The 15196-nt window shown below is 35.3% G+C and overlaps 1 protein-coding gene across 1 annotated transcript in view; it reads left to right on the top strand.

The window, feature by feature from the left end:
• MAP3K2 (mitogen-activated protein kinase kinase kinase 2) overlaps positions 1-15196 on the top strand; it is a 78089-nt gene that overhangs the window by 30951 nt on the left and 31942 nt on the right. Inside the window, exons 2-7 of the mRNA XM_012462329.2 lie at positions 2131-2199; positions 6331-6449; positions 7610-7650; positions 9407-9506; positions 12848-12961; positions 13345-13432. Coding sequence (XP_012317752.1) covers positions 2193-2199; positions 6331-6449; positions 7610-7650; positions 9407-9506; positions 12848-12961; positions 13345-13432 — 469 coding nt within the window. The 5' untranslated portion in view covers positions 2131-2192. The remainder of the gene's footprint in view (positions 1-2130; positions 2200-6330; positions 6450-7609; positions 7651-9406; positions 9507-12847; positions 12962-13344; positions 13433-15196) is intronic.

The following is a 15196-nucleotide window of genomic DNA, read 5'->3' as shown; positions in this document are numbered from 1 at the left end:
TGTTAGGTGCATTTAGGTTTATAACTGCTATATCTTAACTGATGCATTGGCTATTTTTCAGTATAAAATGCCCTTTGTCACAACAATTTTTGTGTCATCATCTGTTTTGCCTGATAGTGGTATAGCCACAGCAGGCCTATTTTGACTATTGTTTGTATAGTATATCTTTTTCTATCTTGTTTTGTCTTTGAATTTAAAGTGTGCACCAGGCATTGTGGTTCATAGTCCCAGGACTTAGGAAGGCCAAACTGGGAAGGTCACCTTCGCCCAGGAGTTTGAGACCAGCCTGGGTAACATAGGACTCTGTACAAAATCCTTTTAAAAAATCAGCCAGGTGTGATAGTGTGCACCTGTAGTCCTGTCTACTTGGTGATGCTGAGGTGGGAGGATTGCTTGAGCCTGGCAGATCAAGGCTGCAGTGAGCTGTGATCATGCCAGTGCCCCTCTGCCTGGGAAAGAGAGCAAGACCCTGTCTTAAAAAATAAATAAATAAGAGCATGTTTGTTGTAGGCAACATATTCAGGGTTAGTATTCCTTATCCAAAATGTTTGGGACCAGAAGTTTTTTGGATTTTTTTCATATTTTGTAATATTTGCATATACATAGTGAGGTTTTTTGGGAATGGAACTCAAGTCTAAACATGAAATTCTTTTATGTTTAACACACACTTTACTTGTATAGCTAAAGGTAATTTTATACAATTTATTAATTGTTTTTGAGACAGGGTCTTGCCCTGTCGTACAGGCTGGAGTGCAGTGGTACAGTAATAGCTCACAACAGCCCTGACCTCCCTGGCTCAAGCAGTCCTCCAGCTTTAGCCTTCCAAGTAGCTGGGACTACAGGCATGCACTACCACACCTGGCAATTTTTTTTAATTTTTTTTTTTTTTTTTTTTTTTTTTTTTTTTTGGTAGGAATGGGAGTCTCCTATATTGCCCAGGTTGGTCTCAAACTCCTGGGCTCACGTGATCCTCCTGCCTCGGTCCCCCAAATTGCTAGTATTATAAGTGTGTGCCACTGCACTAACCAATGATATTTTAAATAATTTTGTATCTGAAAACAAAGTTTCTATTTTATTACCCTTGCAGGCCTCTTGCGTGGGGGGAATCTGGGCATGCATGGAAAAGGCATATTGCAGTGGAAGGGGCTGGGGGGGTTTTTTTCCTCCTGGGGGATGCTGAATAAACTGTTGAGTTGTGCATCTGCCTTTTAACTGTGACATATCCCATGAGGTCAAGTTTGTGGAATTTTTCATTCGTAGTATCATGTTGGCACTCATATTTTTCATCTTTTTTTTATTTTAAAGACAGAGTCTTGCTATGTCACCCAGGCTGGAGTGCAGTGGCATTATCACAGGTCACTGCAACCTCAACCTCCCAGACCCAAGTGATCCTCCTGCCTCAGCCTCCCAAGTAGCTGGGACTACAGGCATGCACTACTGCGCCCAGCTACTTTTTGTATTTTTTGTATAAATGGGGTTTCTCTGTGTTTGCCAGGCTGGTCTTGAACTCCTGGGCTCAAGCAGTCTGTCTGCCTCGGCCTCCCAAAGTGCTTAGATTACGGTGGGAGCCACCATGCCTGGCCATACACACCTTTCTTTTATGTAACTCTTATTTTTTTCCCTTTCCTGTGTGCTGTTAATATTATATGAATTATATAATTATATATTGTATACCTAGCAACACAGTTATAATTATTGCTTTATGCATATTTTTTTAAACCAATGTATTAGTTTCCTATTGCTGCTTATATAGAAAAAGAGTTAACGTAGCAGGTCTGATTGCTCATTTTTAGAAGGCCTGCTTAGGAGGTCAGCCTTTGGTTGACACCTGAGAACTTGAATTTCAGGAGGGTTCCAGCCTCCCTAAATGATAACTGATAATGGTTTGTACAAACACTATGGTTTATGCAGAATACCTGCTTTTCTTCTCGGAATCTGGAATTTTGGTATGTGTTAGGCAAGGGTGCCAACATGATCAACCTCCAATATAAAACACCTCCCCCAGCAAAATATGTAGAATATTCATATTATATATTTCTCATTAGTATTATTTATACTGATTTTTTTCTTTTCATGGCTCATTTTCTGTTTCTTTTATTATTAATATGTTCATCTGTTTTATCTTCTAAGGTAACAAAGAATGCTGATGGGAGAACCATTTTCCTAATTTTCAAATTGTTGAGCTGTTTGCCATGATGGGTGAGTTCAAACTAAAAGCATTTTTCAGCTACAATTAAAGAATAGAACGAAAGTGAAAAAACTTTCTCTATTATGTGTTACTGTAAACCTTTTTATAAAAAAATGTTATGCAATAGCACATTTATGAAATGTTTTGTGGTTACTTAATAGACTTTTAATTAAAGCACTTTTTGTGTTGCTATAGTTTTAGAATAATCATTTTATGCATAACACAGTAGGGACATTCAAAATAAGCTGTTAAGATGTGTTATGATTTGCTTTAAGTCTGATGGCAAGAGAGAAATGATGAAATTTTATTTTATGATTAATAGAGCAGCAAATCACTAGTGCTCAGGGAGGATATGTTTTACAACTCTTGGTCATATATTGTGGTATAATGTTAGAGACTAAAGTATGGGAATGGGTTGTGTATATTCAGTTTACATATAATTTTGTTTTCCTGTTTATCTCCTTTTTGTTTTTCCTTTTCTTCTTTGTGTTAAGCTTTCCATCATGAGGCAGGGACTAGACAGGAAGACACTAGAAGGAAATGGAGTCATGAATGACCTATCCTATCCTAAATTAAGAAAAATGGGATTGAGTAGTTGGATGTTAAATTTTGAAACTTAGACTAACCCTGGTATTTAACTCTGACATTTACTTGCCGGAGTTTGCCTTTATCACACATTTTCTACTTCTTGCTTAACAAATACACACACTCACACACACACACACACACCCCCCATGAAGAACTTATATTTGCCCATGTGATTAAAGGAGGGGCTAGGACACTTTCACTGTGTGTCATTGTAGCAAGTATGTAAGCTCAGACTTCACCTTCTTGAAAAATTTCTCTTCCACTTCCTTTTCTGTAGTCATGAGTAGCAGTGCCCTCTTGTAGCCCAAATTCTCCACTCTAGTCAGCCTTACTTTCAGCTCCAAATTGTATGTACTTTTACTGAACTCCTTTCAACTTTTCGTTTGACTGCTTTGTTACTTGTACTCTATGTATTGATCAAATTTATTTCTATCAGCCTCAATTAATACCGCTCTATAGTAGGCAACAATCATTGCTTAAAAACGTATACAAAGGTAGTCATAGAACACCATGACAGATGTTTGAAGTTTTGATTGAGGATGTTCTTCTGTAATTCTTTTTCAAGTATCAAGAATAAGCATATAAGGTATTTAATTCAAAATTTCTGATAAAAGATTTTTGAAAACATTATTTTCAAATATTTTTTGGTTTTGTGCACAATTGAATGTCCTTCCAACATGTGTCGGAAACCCACTGCTTTTTCTGTGTACCCATTGGGCGGAGTCTAGGATCCTTTGGGCATCCTCAATGCCTACTAGATCATTTTGTGATCTTCATGAGATTTATAACCTGTCTAATCTGCCTGGTATCCTGTGGCCACCACTGAGCTCCTTAATAGAATGAAATAGTCTAAGAAGTGTTAGAACAGTGCTTATTATTGTTTTTGAATATGTTCATCATGTGCTTGGTCTTTTGGGATTTATTAGCTTACAATTGTCAGCCTCTTCAAACTTTCTTACTGGGTACTTATTTAATAATTAAATTACTTAATTCAAATGCATAAATTTATATAAATTTTATATAAGTTATATAAATATGTATATATTATATATAAGTATATTTTTATATAAATTATATAAAATAAATTTTAAAATGAATAAAATAATAATTACTTAATTATTTAAATAAGTACCCAGTAGTAATTCTTCAAATTAAATTGCCCTTTGTTTTGTATATCACCTTCCTAATATGGGAACTTCTGTTCAACAGGTCCTACCCTTTTTTTACATGTGACAGAAAACCATACTTATTTATTTTTCTGTTCTCATTTTTCTTAATAGAGAAATAAGTATATATAAATGTTGGCTGGGCATGGTGGGTCACATCTGAAATCCCAGCACTTTGGAAGGCCCAGGCGGGTGGATCACTTAAGGTCAGGAGTTTGAGACTAACCTGGCTGACATCATGAAACACCACCTCTACTGAAAATATAAAAATTATCTGGGCTTGGTGGCATATGTCTGTAATCTTAGCTGCTTGGGAGGCTGAGACAGGAGAACTGCTTGAACCTAGGAGGCAGAGGTTGCAGTGAGCAAAGATCACATCATTGTACTCCAGCCTGGGCAACAAGACTCTGTCTCAACAACCACAACAAAAATGAGAGTATTTATAAATGTGATAATCTATTTTAGCCAAAGGCCCTCCCCCAGGGCATTTAATTTGGCATTGTAATATTAACCACATAAAATTGTTTAAATTCAGATGTTTAGGTTTTCTCTAATAAAATACTTAGAACAACATAGATATTTTTAAAAATTAGAGTTCCGACTTTGTGAGGCCAAGGTGGGAGGATCGCTTGAGCCCAGGAGTTCAGGACCGGTCTGGGCAACGTCATAGTGAGACCCCATCTCTACAGAAAAATAAAAAAGAATTAGAGTTCTATCCCTAGTATAGAATTAAGGATTTACCTTATTTATTTATTATTTATTTTTATTTTTATTTTTATTTTGTTTTATTTTTTGAGACGGAGTCTCGCTTTGTCACCCAGACTGCAGTGCAGTAGCACAATCTCAGTTCACTGCAACCTCTGCCTCCTGGGTTCAAGCGATTCTCTTGCCTCATTCTCCCAAGTAGCTGGGACTACAGGCACTCACCACCATGCCCGGCTAATTTTTGTATTTTTGGTAGAGACAGTGTTTCACCATATTGGCCAGGCTGGTCTCAAATTCCTGACCTTGTGATCCGCTGGCCTCGGCCTCCCAAAGTGCTGGGATTACAGGCATGAGCCACCATGCCTGGCCAAGGATTTACCTTTTTAAAGAAGGTCACATCAAATGCTTTTATTCTAGTTGAGATCCTTCTGAGTTTATTGATGGTACATCTATTGTGATTATACTGTACCTAATTGGCTTGGTTACCTATTTGGTAAGCTACCATTATGAAATTATTTTATAAAAAATACTTACTGAGGGATTATAAAATTTTCTTTTAACCTGGAAATATTAATAAATTAATAAAATCAGTAATAAAACCATTATAACAATTACTTTTAAATTGTAATATGCAAATAACTTCACTACAAAATATAATATATTAAATGTTATTAAAAATTAGTAAATTAGAAAAGGCAGCTATTTATGTCAGAGACTATTAGGGCTATTGAATTGTCAGAATATTTTTAGTGATTTCCCTTACAGGATAGGGCATATTTTAATTTTTATTACTCCAAGAACATAAGTTAATGCTCACCAAAATGGTTACATTTTAAAGTGTAAACTATAAAGTCTCTTGATTCCTTTATTACTGTTTGTGATTATCATTAGTAGTTTTGATTTACTAGTGAAAATAAGTAAATTGTCCCTGAAGTCTTCTAGAGAGCTTATAATTGGCATTACTGGAAGGCACATGCTTTGAGTCTCAGAAGGAAATCTTTGTATATTTGGAAGAGTCTAAAAGTTCATGTTCATGATCCTTTCTCTCAGTTTTATAGACTTGGTACTTTTTCTAAAGAATGGAATTTTCTTATGTTCTTACTGGCCAAGATCTTTAAATAGTCTGTTTTTAGTCTTGTCAAACCTTATGGTGAAGAAGTTTGAGAGCATTTTCAAATACAGTAGGCTTGTATCCACAGGTGAAGCTTTTCTTTGTTTCTGACTCTTAAGTATTGATGAAAGAAAAAAAACCTTCAAAAATGAAGTCTGTACTTTGAATATAAAAGCTAAATAATCATATTTATGCAAAGTTGTTTGTTTTTTCCCTACTTGCTTTTTTAAAGATTTTAGATGTCTTGATGTTTTGTTTGCGAGTCATAGAAAAGAATTTGTTATAACAGGGCAGTTTTGACTTTATTCTAGGAATTTAAATCATTGGAAGAATCAGAATGACTTCATCTTGTCTGTAAGTGTCTCATGTGTAGACTGATGTTAGAGCTTGAGTCTAGTGCAATTTTATTTTACCAAAAGTGTAGGCATTAAAAATACTCTAGATGTGTTTTGGCGTTAAATTAATATATTCTCTGCATTAAATTTTATTATAAATTTTGTTTGATGTCTATACATGTTGATATCTATGTCACAATTATAACTCTATATATGTGTTATTTCAAAATTACCTAGATGATCAGCAAGCTTTGAACTCAATCATGCAAGATTTGGCTGTCCTTCATAAGGCCAGTCGACCAGCATTATCCTTGCAGGAAACCAGAAAAGCAAAATCTTCATCACCAAAAAAACAGGTATTTATTTTAATAAGTATATTTTGTATTTCTATGAATTACTTTCCTGTAATATCCTAATGTTATGGAGGACTTGTATAACATGTTTAGCTTTTATACTTTCAAGTCAAGTATTTTGTTAGTGTTTGTTATACATTTTCCCGTAAGAGTATGTGTTCATCTATTAACAATAGCGAAGTCATGGAATCAACCTAAATGCCCATCAGCGGTAGACTGGAAAAAGAGAATGTGGTACATATACACCATGGAATTTTATACGGCCATAAAAAAGAACAAGATGATATCCTTTCAGGAACATGGATGGAACTGGAGGCCATTATCCTTAGCAAACTAATGCAGGAAGAGAAAACCAAATACCCCATGTTCTCACTTATAAGTGGAAGGTAACTAATGAGAACACGTGGAGACATAGAGGGGAACAGCACACACTGGGGCTTACTGGAGGGTGGCGGGTGGGAGGAGGTAGAGGGTCAGGAAAAATAACTAATGGGTAGTAGGCTTAATACCTCGGTGGTTAAATAATCTATACAAGCAACCCCCATGACATGAGTTTACCTGTGTAAGAAGCTTGCACATGTACCCCTGAACTGAAAATAAAAGAAAATTTTTTAAAGTATGTGTTTATAAAGAATGGTAGCATTCTGCAGCCAAGGTTGACCCCTTCCCAGAAAAAATAAGGTAGCATTTTATTTAATGTGGTAACTGTTCTCCAAAGCTGACATTTTATCCATTTTCAAGCACTTAAGCAAATTGTTTTTTTGTTGTTGTTGTTGTTATTCAAATAATCTATTCTGGATGTTTAGAAATGAGGATGATTTTATTCTGATAAATGAAATTAGTTTGGGATACTCAGCATGACACATAAAAATATAATCTGTATTTGCCATAACAGGATCAGCAAATATCTCATACTCCTGGTACCTTCTTTAATAGATCTTGGTTTTTTTTCCTGTTGCACCCAGATTCAGCAACATAATTCTCAACTTTTTAGCAGACACTATCAATTGATTGTGCTGGTACAGAAATGGAAACTTCCCTCCCTGTCTGCTCTGTTTTAAATGAATGGCTTTTAAAAAAATGATTTAGAAATTGTAGAAATTTTATCTAATCTCTGAATGATTTGTCTAGTTCTGAAAGACTGATTTGTTATTTCATTACAGAATGATGTCCGAGTCAAATTTGAACATAGAGGAGAAAAAAGGTAAGGAAGGAAACATTACCTGTTTGTTAATTGATTTAATCAAATGTGTATGCTAATTAAGCTCTTGAAAGGTTCTTTTCAGATTTGAATGAAGTTTCATGGCTTACAAATTGAGAATAGAGTAGTCCTTGGGAATGTGTAATGTCCTTACACTTAAGATAGATAAAATATGTCAAAATTCAGGCTAAACATTAGAAATGATTAATGTCTTTAAAGGTCACTGCTTAATACAGCTTTTAAATATTGTCATTTCCTGTTATTTTTGCCCAGGGGAAATTAAATATATTTTTTCTTACAATTGTTTCATCCCTCCAGATACTATATAGCATTTATATACATGAGCTTAGCATTCACAATTCTGATCTTTCTCAAGAGACCTCAGTGCTATGTATGACATGTGTGTCATTAGTAATGTTGAGGAAAGTGAATTGGACTAGTGGCTCTAAATTATTTAGCAGAGATGTAAACCTAGCCTTCTACTTGGTATCTGTCTCTCTGTGCACAAATGATAGGGTCGTAGTTGACAACAAAATTGCTAACAGGATCTAATAGGAGTTAAGAAAAATGGAATTTCGTTTCTGCTATTAGTGTCTCATGAAATTAGTGTAGTGAAAAGCCTAACAGTTTTAAGGATTTTAAAGTGGCTCACAAATAAACATATTTTACATAGAAATGTTTAAAACTGGAATATACCAAATAAACCATGGAACTGTCCAATCTGCTTTCCTAAAAGAATTTAAGATTCTTTTATGAATATTTTCCAAATTTTTTCATTCATTCAGCATTATTTGTTGAGTACTTAGTATATGCTAGGCCCTGAAGGAAGAAAGGGAGCAAAGCAGACATGTCTCTTTCCTTTCAGGATTTACATGGTCTTCAGGGTTTAGGTGCATGCTCTCTAGGGGCAGCACAGGCCAGTCCTTTGGGAAATAGAAAGAAAACATTAGAATTTTCATCTTTAAAAAATACTAGGCCGGGCGTGGTGGCTCATGCCTGTAATCCCAGCACTTCAGGAGGCCAAGGCGGGCAGATCACCTGGAGATCAGGAGTTTGAGACCAACCTGGCCAACATGGTGAAACCCTGTCTCTACTATAAATAAAAAAAAAAATTAGCAGGGCAAGGTGGTGTGTGCCTGTAATCCCAGCTGCTAGGGAGGCTAAGGCAGGAGAATCAGTTGAACCCAGGGGGCGGAGGTTGCAGTGAGCTGGGATTGTGCCACTGCATTCTAGCCTGGGCGGCAGAGCAAGACTTTGTCTAAAATAATAATAATAATTTTATGTGTGCGTATATATATATGAAGTATGCCTACATGATACATGTACCCAAAAATGTTGAGTTGATAAGGATACAGAAATCAAAATTTGAATCCCTGGAGAACAACTTTCTTCTTTTTAACAGTTTCATTGCATTCTGTCATACAGATGTTACATAGTTAAGTTTAATCACTTTCCTCAATGGACATTTTGCATTGCTCTTTAATGTTCATATGGTAGTTTCAGTGGAAATTAAAAACTGCAGAAAACTTTGAGAATTTCCTTTTTAAAATTTGTATTAGGATAAAACAAACTTCAGAGTTTTTTAAACTTTGTGTTGAAAATTTGTGCCTGTGATAAAAAATGATCTGTCATAATATTTAAGTAAAGTGAATATTTACATAGTTTTTAATTTTGTATCTTTCTAAAAGGAGGTAACTGTTGCACATTTATTATTTAACTTTGCCTATGAAAATAAAATCTTAAAATTGTGTTTGTATAGAATCCTTCAGTTCCCCAGACCAGTTAAACTGGAAGATCTGAGATCTAAAGCTAAAATTGCCTTTGGACAGCCTATGGATCTACATTATACCAATAACGAGGTAAACGTGTACTGTTTTACTTTAGTAGGTCTTATCTTGAAAAGTAATGTGTTCGTTTAAGAGACTGCTTTTAAGACTTGTGTTTTTATTTAGGGATTGACAAATATGGTATGTCAGAAGAAGAAAACATCATAAGTAAATTTTAACTGACTAAAATGGATTTATTTCATTATGGAAAATAATAGAGGTGCTACTATGCAAATAACAGAGTGAGGGTTTATTATGGGGGAAATATATGTATTACTTGGAATTTTGTTGTTTGTTTATGTTTTGTTTATATTTTGTGTACTTGATTGATGAACTGTCTTTTCCTCTCTTACTCTACTCTTGGATACAGATGACAGAGCTTTGGTAGTTAAACAGTTGAGTTAAAACTTAAAGGATTATTTTAGTGTTGGTTAGGGATCAATTAGATTATTATATTTGAGAATCAGTGCATATGATCTTAAAGGCTTGTTCTAGCAGTGAGGAGCTCTGCATTGTGGAGAAACCCTTTTTAATGTTCTGTAAACTTAGGATTGGATTCAATGATCTCTGAAGTTTCTTTAGTTCTTGAGATTCTATGAGATATCAGGATCTTGTGATCTTAAAATTTATAGGGCAATATAGTTAATAATTAGTAATTAGGTGAATTTGTTTTTTATATTCAGAAAATATGTGTTAATTTTTTAGGAATAATGCTATAATTTATAAGTTAACAGCATTTCATGGAGTAGACCTTACAGACTTGTGGTACAAGCAAACCATTAATAAATGAGTTGTTTCAATATACGAAGTTCTTTGAAAGAAATGTTGCCCAGGCTGGAGTGCAGTGGCACAATCATGGCTCACTGCAGCCTCAACCTCTCCAGCTCAATCAGTTTTCCCCCTTCAGCATCCTAAGTAGCTGGGACTACAGGCATGCACTACCACACCTTGTTAATTTTTGTATTTTTTGTAGAGATGCAGTTTCACCATGTTGCCCAGGCTGGTCTCAAACTCCTGGGCTTAAGCAGTCTGCATACCACAGCCTCCCAAAGTGCTGAGATTACAGGCATGAGCCACTGCTTCTGGCCTGGAGAACCTTTTAATGGCTCTCTTCATACTTCACTGTGTAAAGTCAGGAAGATAATTCAGTTCTTTCAGATTTCAGTTAATATTTCTTGAACTCAATTTTAAGTTTCCTTTCTAGAAAGGATTTATATCCACAAACAACTGATTTATCAAAAAGAAGTCAGAGGGAGATCGATTTCATGAATGAGAAGGAAGTGAATTCACCAAGCAAGGAAACATTCTCTCGTTTATTTAGTATAATGTAGATAACTTGGGACTTGTTCCTGACTCTTAGTCCTCATTTTAGTTTGTAATAGGTGACCTTAGAACATGGGCAGGATCACATTAGGTCTGTAGGCAATGCCTAAGCTGCTGCACCAGGCACTCCACCAGGATATTACATTTTACAGTAGCAAACTGAAGAAGAGCAGAATCATTTATGTTCCTTTTTTTTTTTTTTTTTCTGTCTTTTGACTTAGTGACGTTTCCCCACAAAAAGTCACTTGTTTACTTGGAGAAGTAAACAATCCAGTTATAAATGTATGGTAAAAGTAAGGGTTCGGATTTTCCCCTCAGGTGGAAAATTGGTAGAACAGTCTTTATCATTGCTTTAAAATTTTCCAGTGCTTAAAAAGTACTAGACTATTGAAGATAGAAGCAAGATATACCAATGTTTCATAATTGGTGGGAAATAGAAATGTATTTAAGTAGATAGGTAAATCAGGCTCGTTCTTTGATACCAAGCAGTTAATAATTGTATTTTATTAGAAAAAAATTCTCATAGAGCAAAAAGAGCCCAGTTAGTAACTTACAGTAATAGAAAATTAGCTACAAACAATATGTTTTAAGTGCAGAGTAAGTAAGTGCAAGTAGATTTTCTGATGGAATACACATGAATCCTTTATATTCATGTCTGGCAGCCTTTCTTAAAGCAAGGACTTTTTTGGTCAGGCACAGTCAGTGGCTCATGCCTATAATCCCAGAACTTTGGGAGGCCCAAACAGGCAGATCATTTGAGGTCAGGAATTTGAGACCAGCCTGGTCAACATGGTGAAACCACGTCCTCCACTAAAATAGAAAAATTAGCTGCTTGTGGTGGTGCATGCCTGCAATCCCAGCTACTAGGGAGGCTGAGGCAGAAGAATCACTTAAACCCAGGAGGCAGGTTGCAGTGTGCTGAGTGAGATTACCACTGTACTCCACCCTGGGTGACAGTGAGACTCCATCTCAAAACAAAAAAACCAGAACCCCAGGGACTATTTTCATAAAGAAGTCTGCAGAATGAACACACACTAGCCAGCTTTTGGGTTTGGGTTCAGATTGAGCTTTTACCACTGTGATATTTATTAAACAGCATTTATCATGTGTCTGCTCTTTGCTCATTGCTGGTGTGGGGGGGCGGTCCTTGTCCTCAAAGAATACTGTAGAAGACCCCAAACTAATTCAACCTTACATTTGAATGGCTCATATATGGTGCTAAGTAGAGCCAGTTAACAAGTGCAGAATATGTTCACTTGTTTTTATTCTGTCCCTCCTTCAGTGAAATGGAATTTACTTTTTAAGAAAGTAACAGATGTTTTTATTTTCTTAAATTGTATGAATTATGCTTTTTCTCATAGAACTCTTAGGTGCTTTTGTCCTCTATAACATCTGCTGCATGAGAGGACTAATGAAAGCAGATTCCACATTCAGGGTTTACTATGGAATGGTTAACTCATTAGTTTATTTGTTGTAGGGTCTAGTGGTCAGGTCACCAGGCTCAGAGAGAAGAACCCCAGGTGGGCTGTAGATTGCAGATATGTTACTAGTGGTACCCCTCCATAGCAGCTGTCCTCCATGGCAGGTGCTCAGGATGTTGGTATGTTGAAGAGCACACCAGCTAAGAGTGCAAATTTGTGGTTACTATTGGAAAAAAGAAATGAGTTTGATCTACACAGAAGAAAAGTAGTACCTTTATTTCATATGATCTCTGTCTGTACTCCTTTATGCTGTTTAGGGGTGAATCTACTATAAATTAAATTTAGCAACATTATGGAAATATTCTAGAAAATTAATCTTAAACATTGTTTTCTAGAAGAATGTAATGATTGATAAAGCAAAATTTAAAAACATCCATGTTCATTCTAAGATTTTAGTGATGGTAGAATGAGGAGAGCAAAGCAATCTGCACATACACATTTAGACTTTCATCATAGTAACAAATCAAAGAGCAAGGTATTTTGACATTTGTAATTCCTTAGTAGTAGAGATGCTAGTGGAAGAACTTGACCTGGTGAGATAGCTGAATGATGCCTTATGTTTGTTTTTAGTTGGTAATTCCATTAACTACTCAAGATGACTTGGACAAAGCTGTGGAACTGCTGGATCGTAGTATTCATATGAAGAGCCTCAAGATATTACTTGTAATAAATGGAAGTACACAGGTATGACTTGGGATATTTTTTTCAGTAAGAATTATAGGACTTATGCTTATAAGAGTTAATATATGAAGCATAGTTATATTCTGTAACCATTGTAATATTTTCATTATGATTAAATGTAAACTTTCATCCTTTACTTACTATACTTTAATATCCTTGCTCCTTAAAACCACAGACATAGTTATAAATAAGTATAATATATTGTACATATGAAGCTAATAGAAGCTGGCAACTTAGGAAGAATTATGTTAGAATTAAAATTTCAGAGAGAGGATTTGATTAAGGCCCACAAACAATATAAAATAGTTTGTACTTGGTAAGGGAGAGGATTCTTTTTAAAGCCCCAGGGAGGAAGAATAACGTTAATTGTCTTTTCTCCTTTGTAGGCTACTAATTTAGAACCATTGCCATCACTAGAAGATTTGGACAATACAGTATCGGTAGCAGAGAGGAAAAAACGGCTTTCTATAATAGGTAAGAAAGAAGACTAGTGTCTGAATTACGAAATGAGTGATTTCTCAGTTTCTTCTCTATCCTTTAATGTAGTGCAGCACCTAAACATATTTGTGATAAATAATATTCTTTTTCTATACTTCCTGTAATTTATGTAAATTAAATACGTTCTAATATTTGATGTCCCTTGGAAATTCAAGTTTATAGGATTAGTAATGTCCAGTTTAAATTCTTTGTTTATATGCTCAGGGTATTTTAATGTTAACAAATTCAAATAAAACTTTAAATAGGTTGTAGGCTGGGCGAAGTGGCTTACGCCTGTAATCCCGGCACTTTAGAAGGCCAAGGCAGGTGGATCACCAGGTCAAGAGATTGAGACCATCATGGCCAACATGGTGAAACCCCAACTCTATTAAAAATACAAAAGTTAGTTGAGTGTGGTGACGTGTCTGTAGTCCCAGCTACTTGGGAGGCTGAGACAGGAGAATGGCTTGAACGCAGGAAAATGGTTTGAACCCAGGAGGCAGAGGTTGCAGTGAGCAGAGATCACCCCCCTGCACTCCAGCCTGGCAACAGAGCGAGACTCCATCTCAAAAAAAAAAAAAAAGAGATTTTAATTGTACAAATAGAATGGAGGAAAAAAATTAAAAGAACGAATTATAATATATTAAAATTAATAGACTAGATTATAAATTCACAAGCCTTTCTAGGGTTTTAGTGATTGCCAAGAATGCTGTCAAAATAAAGATACTAAGGAGTTTTATATTATGCCTTATCATTACTTTATTAGTATTCATTTTCATTTGCCATTAATATATTATTATAATTAAGCTTATGATATAAAGAAATAAGGATCGTACATGCTGTTTTTTAAGGAGGCTTTATTCATGCACCATGAGATGGGCACAGGTACTCTAAACTCCCCAGTTCTGTCTGTTCTTCAGTTTGTATAAAACATTAATGATCTACATTTTTATTTGATAAAAGCATTGCATTATTTCAAAAAAACACTGGTATAAATGTTCTTACACAGAGGGCAGTGAGTATGGCCATTAAAGATAGTGTGAAAACATGTATGGGGGCGGATTTAAAAGAGAAAAGTTTAAGAGGAGGAGCAACAGGAGGAATAGAAGGAAGCAGGAGAGTGGGTCAAAATAAATGTGGTTGGGAATCTAAAAAAGACTAGTAACAGAAGAGGATTGTTGATAATGAAAGAAAAACTTGAATTGGCATGTGAACCACAAAAAGAATACACATTATTAATGTTTTCTTTTGGTTCCCAGAAGCAGTTATTTTATGACCATTCTCTTCTAAGTGTCTGTCTTACTTAAGTCCTACTTTGGGTTTCAGGAATGCAGAAATTCAAGCAGCAGACATGATACACAAAATACAAATCGCTTGTCCTTTTCATTCAGATATATTTTGATATAATTTTAAAATTTAGTGAAAGAACATTTGAAATACCCAAATTCAAATTCCAGCTCTCTAATGAACCTGAGACCAGTAAATGTGTCTTCATCTTTAAATCATGGGATTGTTGTAGCAATAAATTGAGAGAACACTCGTACATTTTACTTTATAAACTAGAAAGTATGAGTACTATTTGTTGTACGTTTCTTTATTTATCTCCATGTCTTATCACATTATAGTACTTGTCATTTTAAAGAAAAAAAATTACTAATTATTTTATTTCATTTTTTGAGACAGAGTCTCACTCTGTCACCCAGGCTGGAGTGCAGTGGCACAATCTTGGCTCCCTGCAACCTCTGCCTCTTGGGTTCAAGC

Source organism: Aotus nancymaae, unplaced genomic scaffold, assembly GCF_030222135.1.
Source record: "Aotus nancymaae isolate 86718 unplaced genomic scaffold, 86718_ANA_hifiasm-v0.15.2.pri h1tg000029l, whole genome shotgun sequence".
NCBI classification, from domain to species: domain Eukaryota; kingdom Metazoa; phylum Chordata; class Mammalia; order Primates; family Aotidae; genus Aotus; species Aotus nancymaae.
This window is presented reverse-complemented; position numbering and strand designations above follow the sequence as displayed.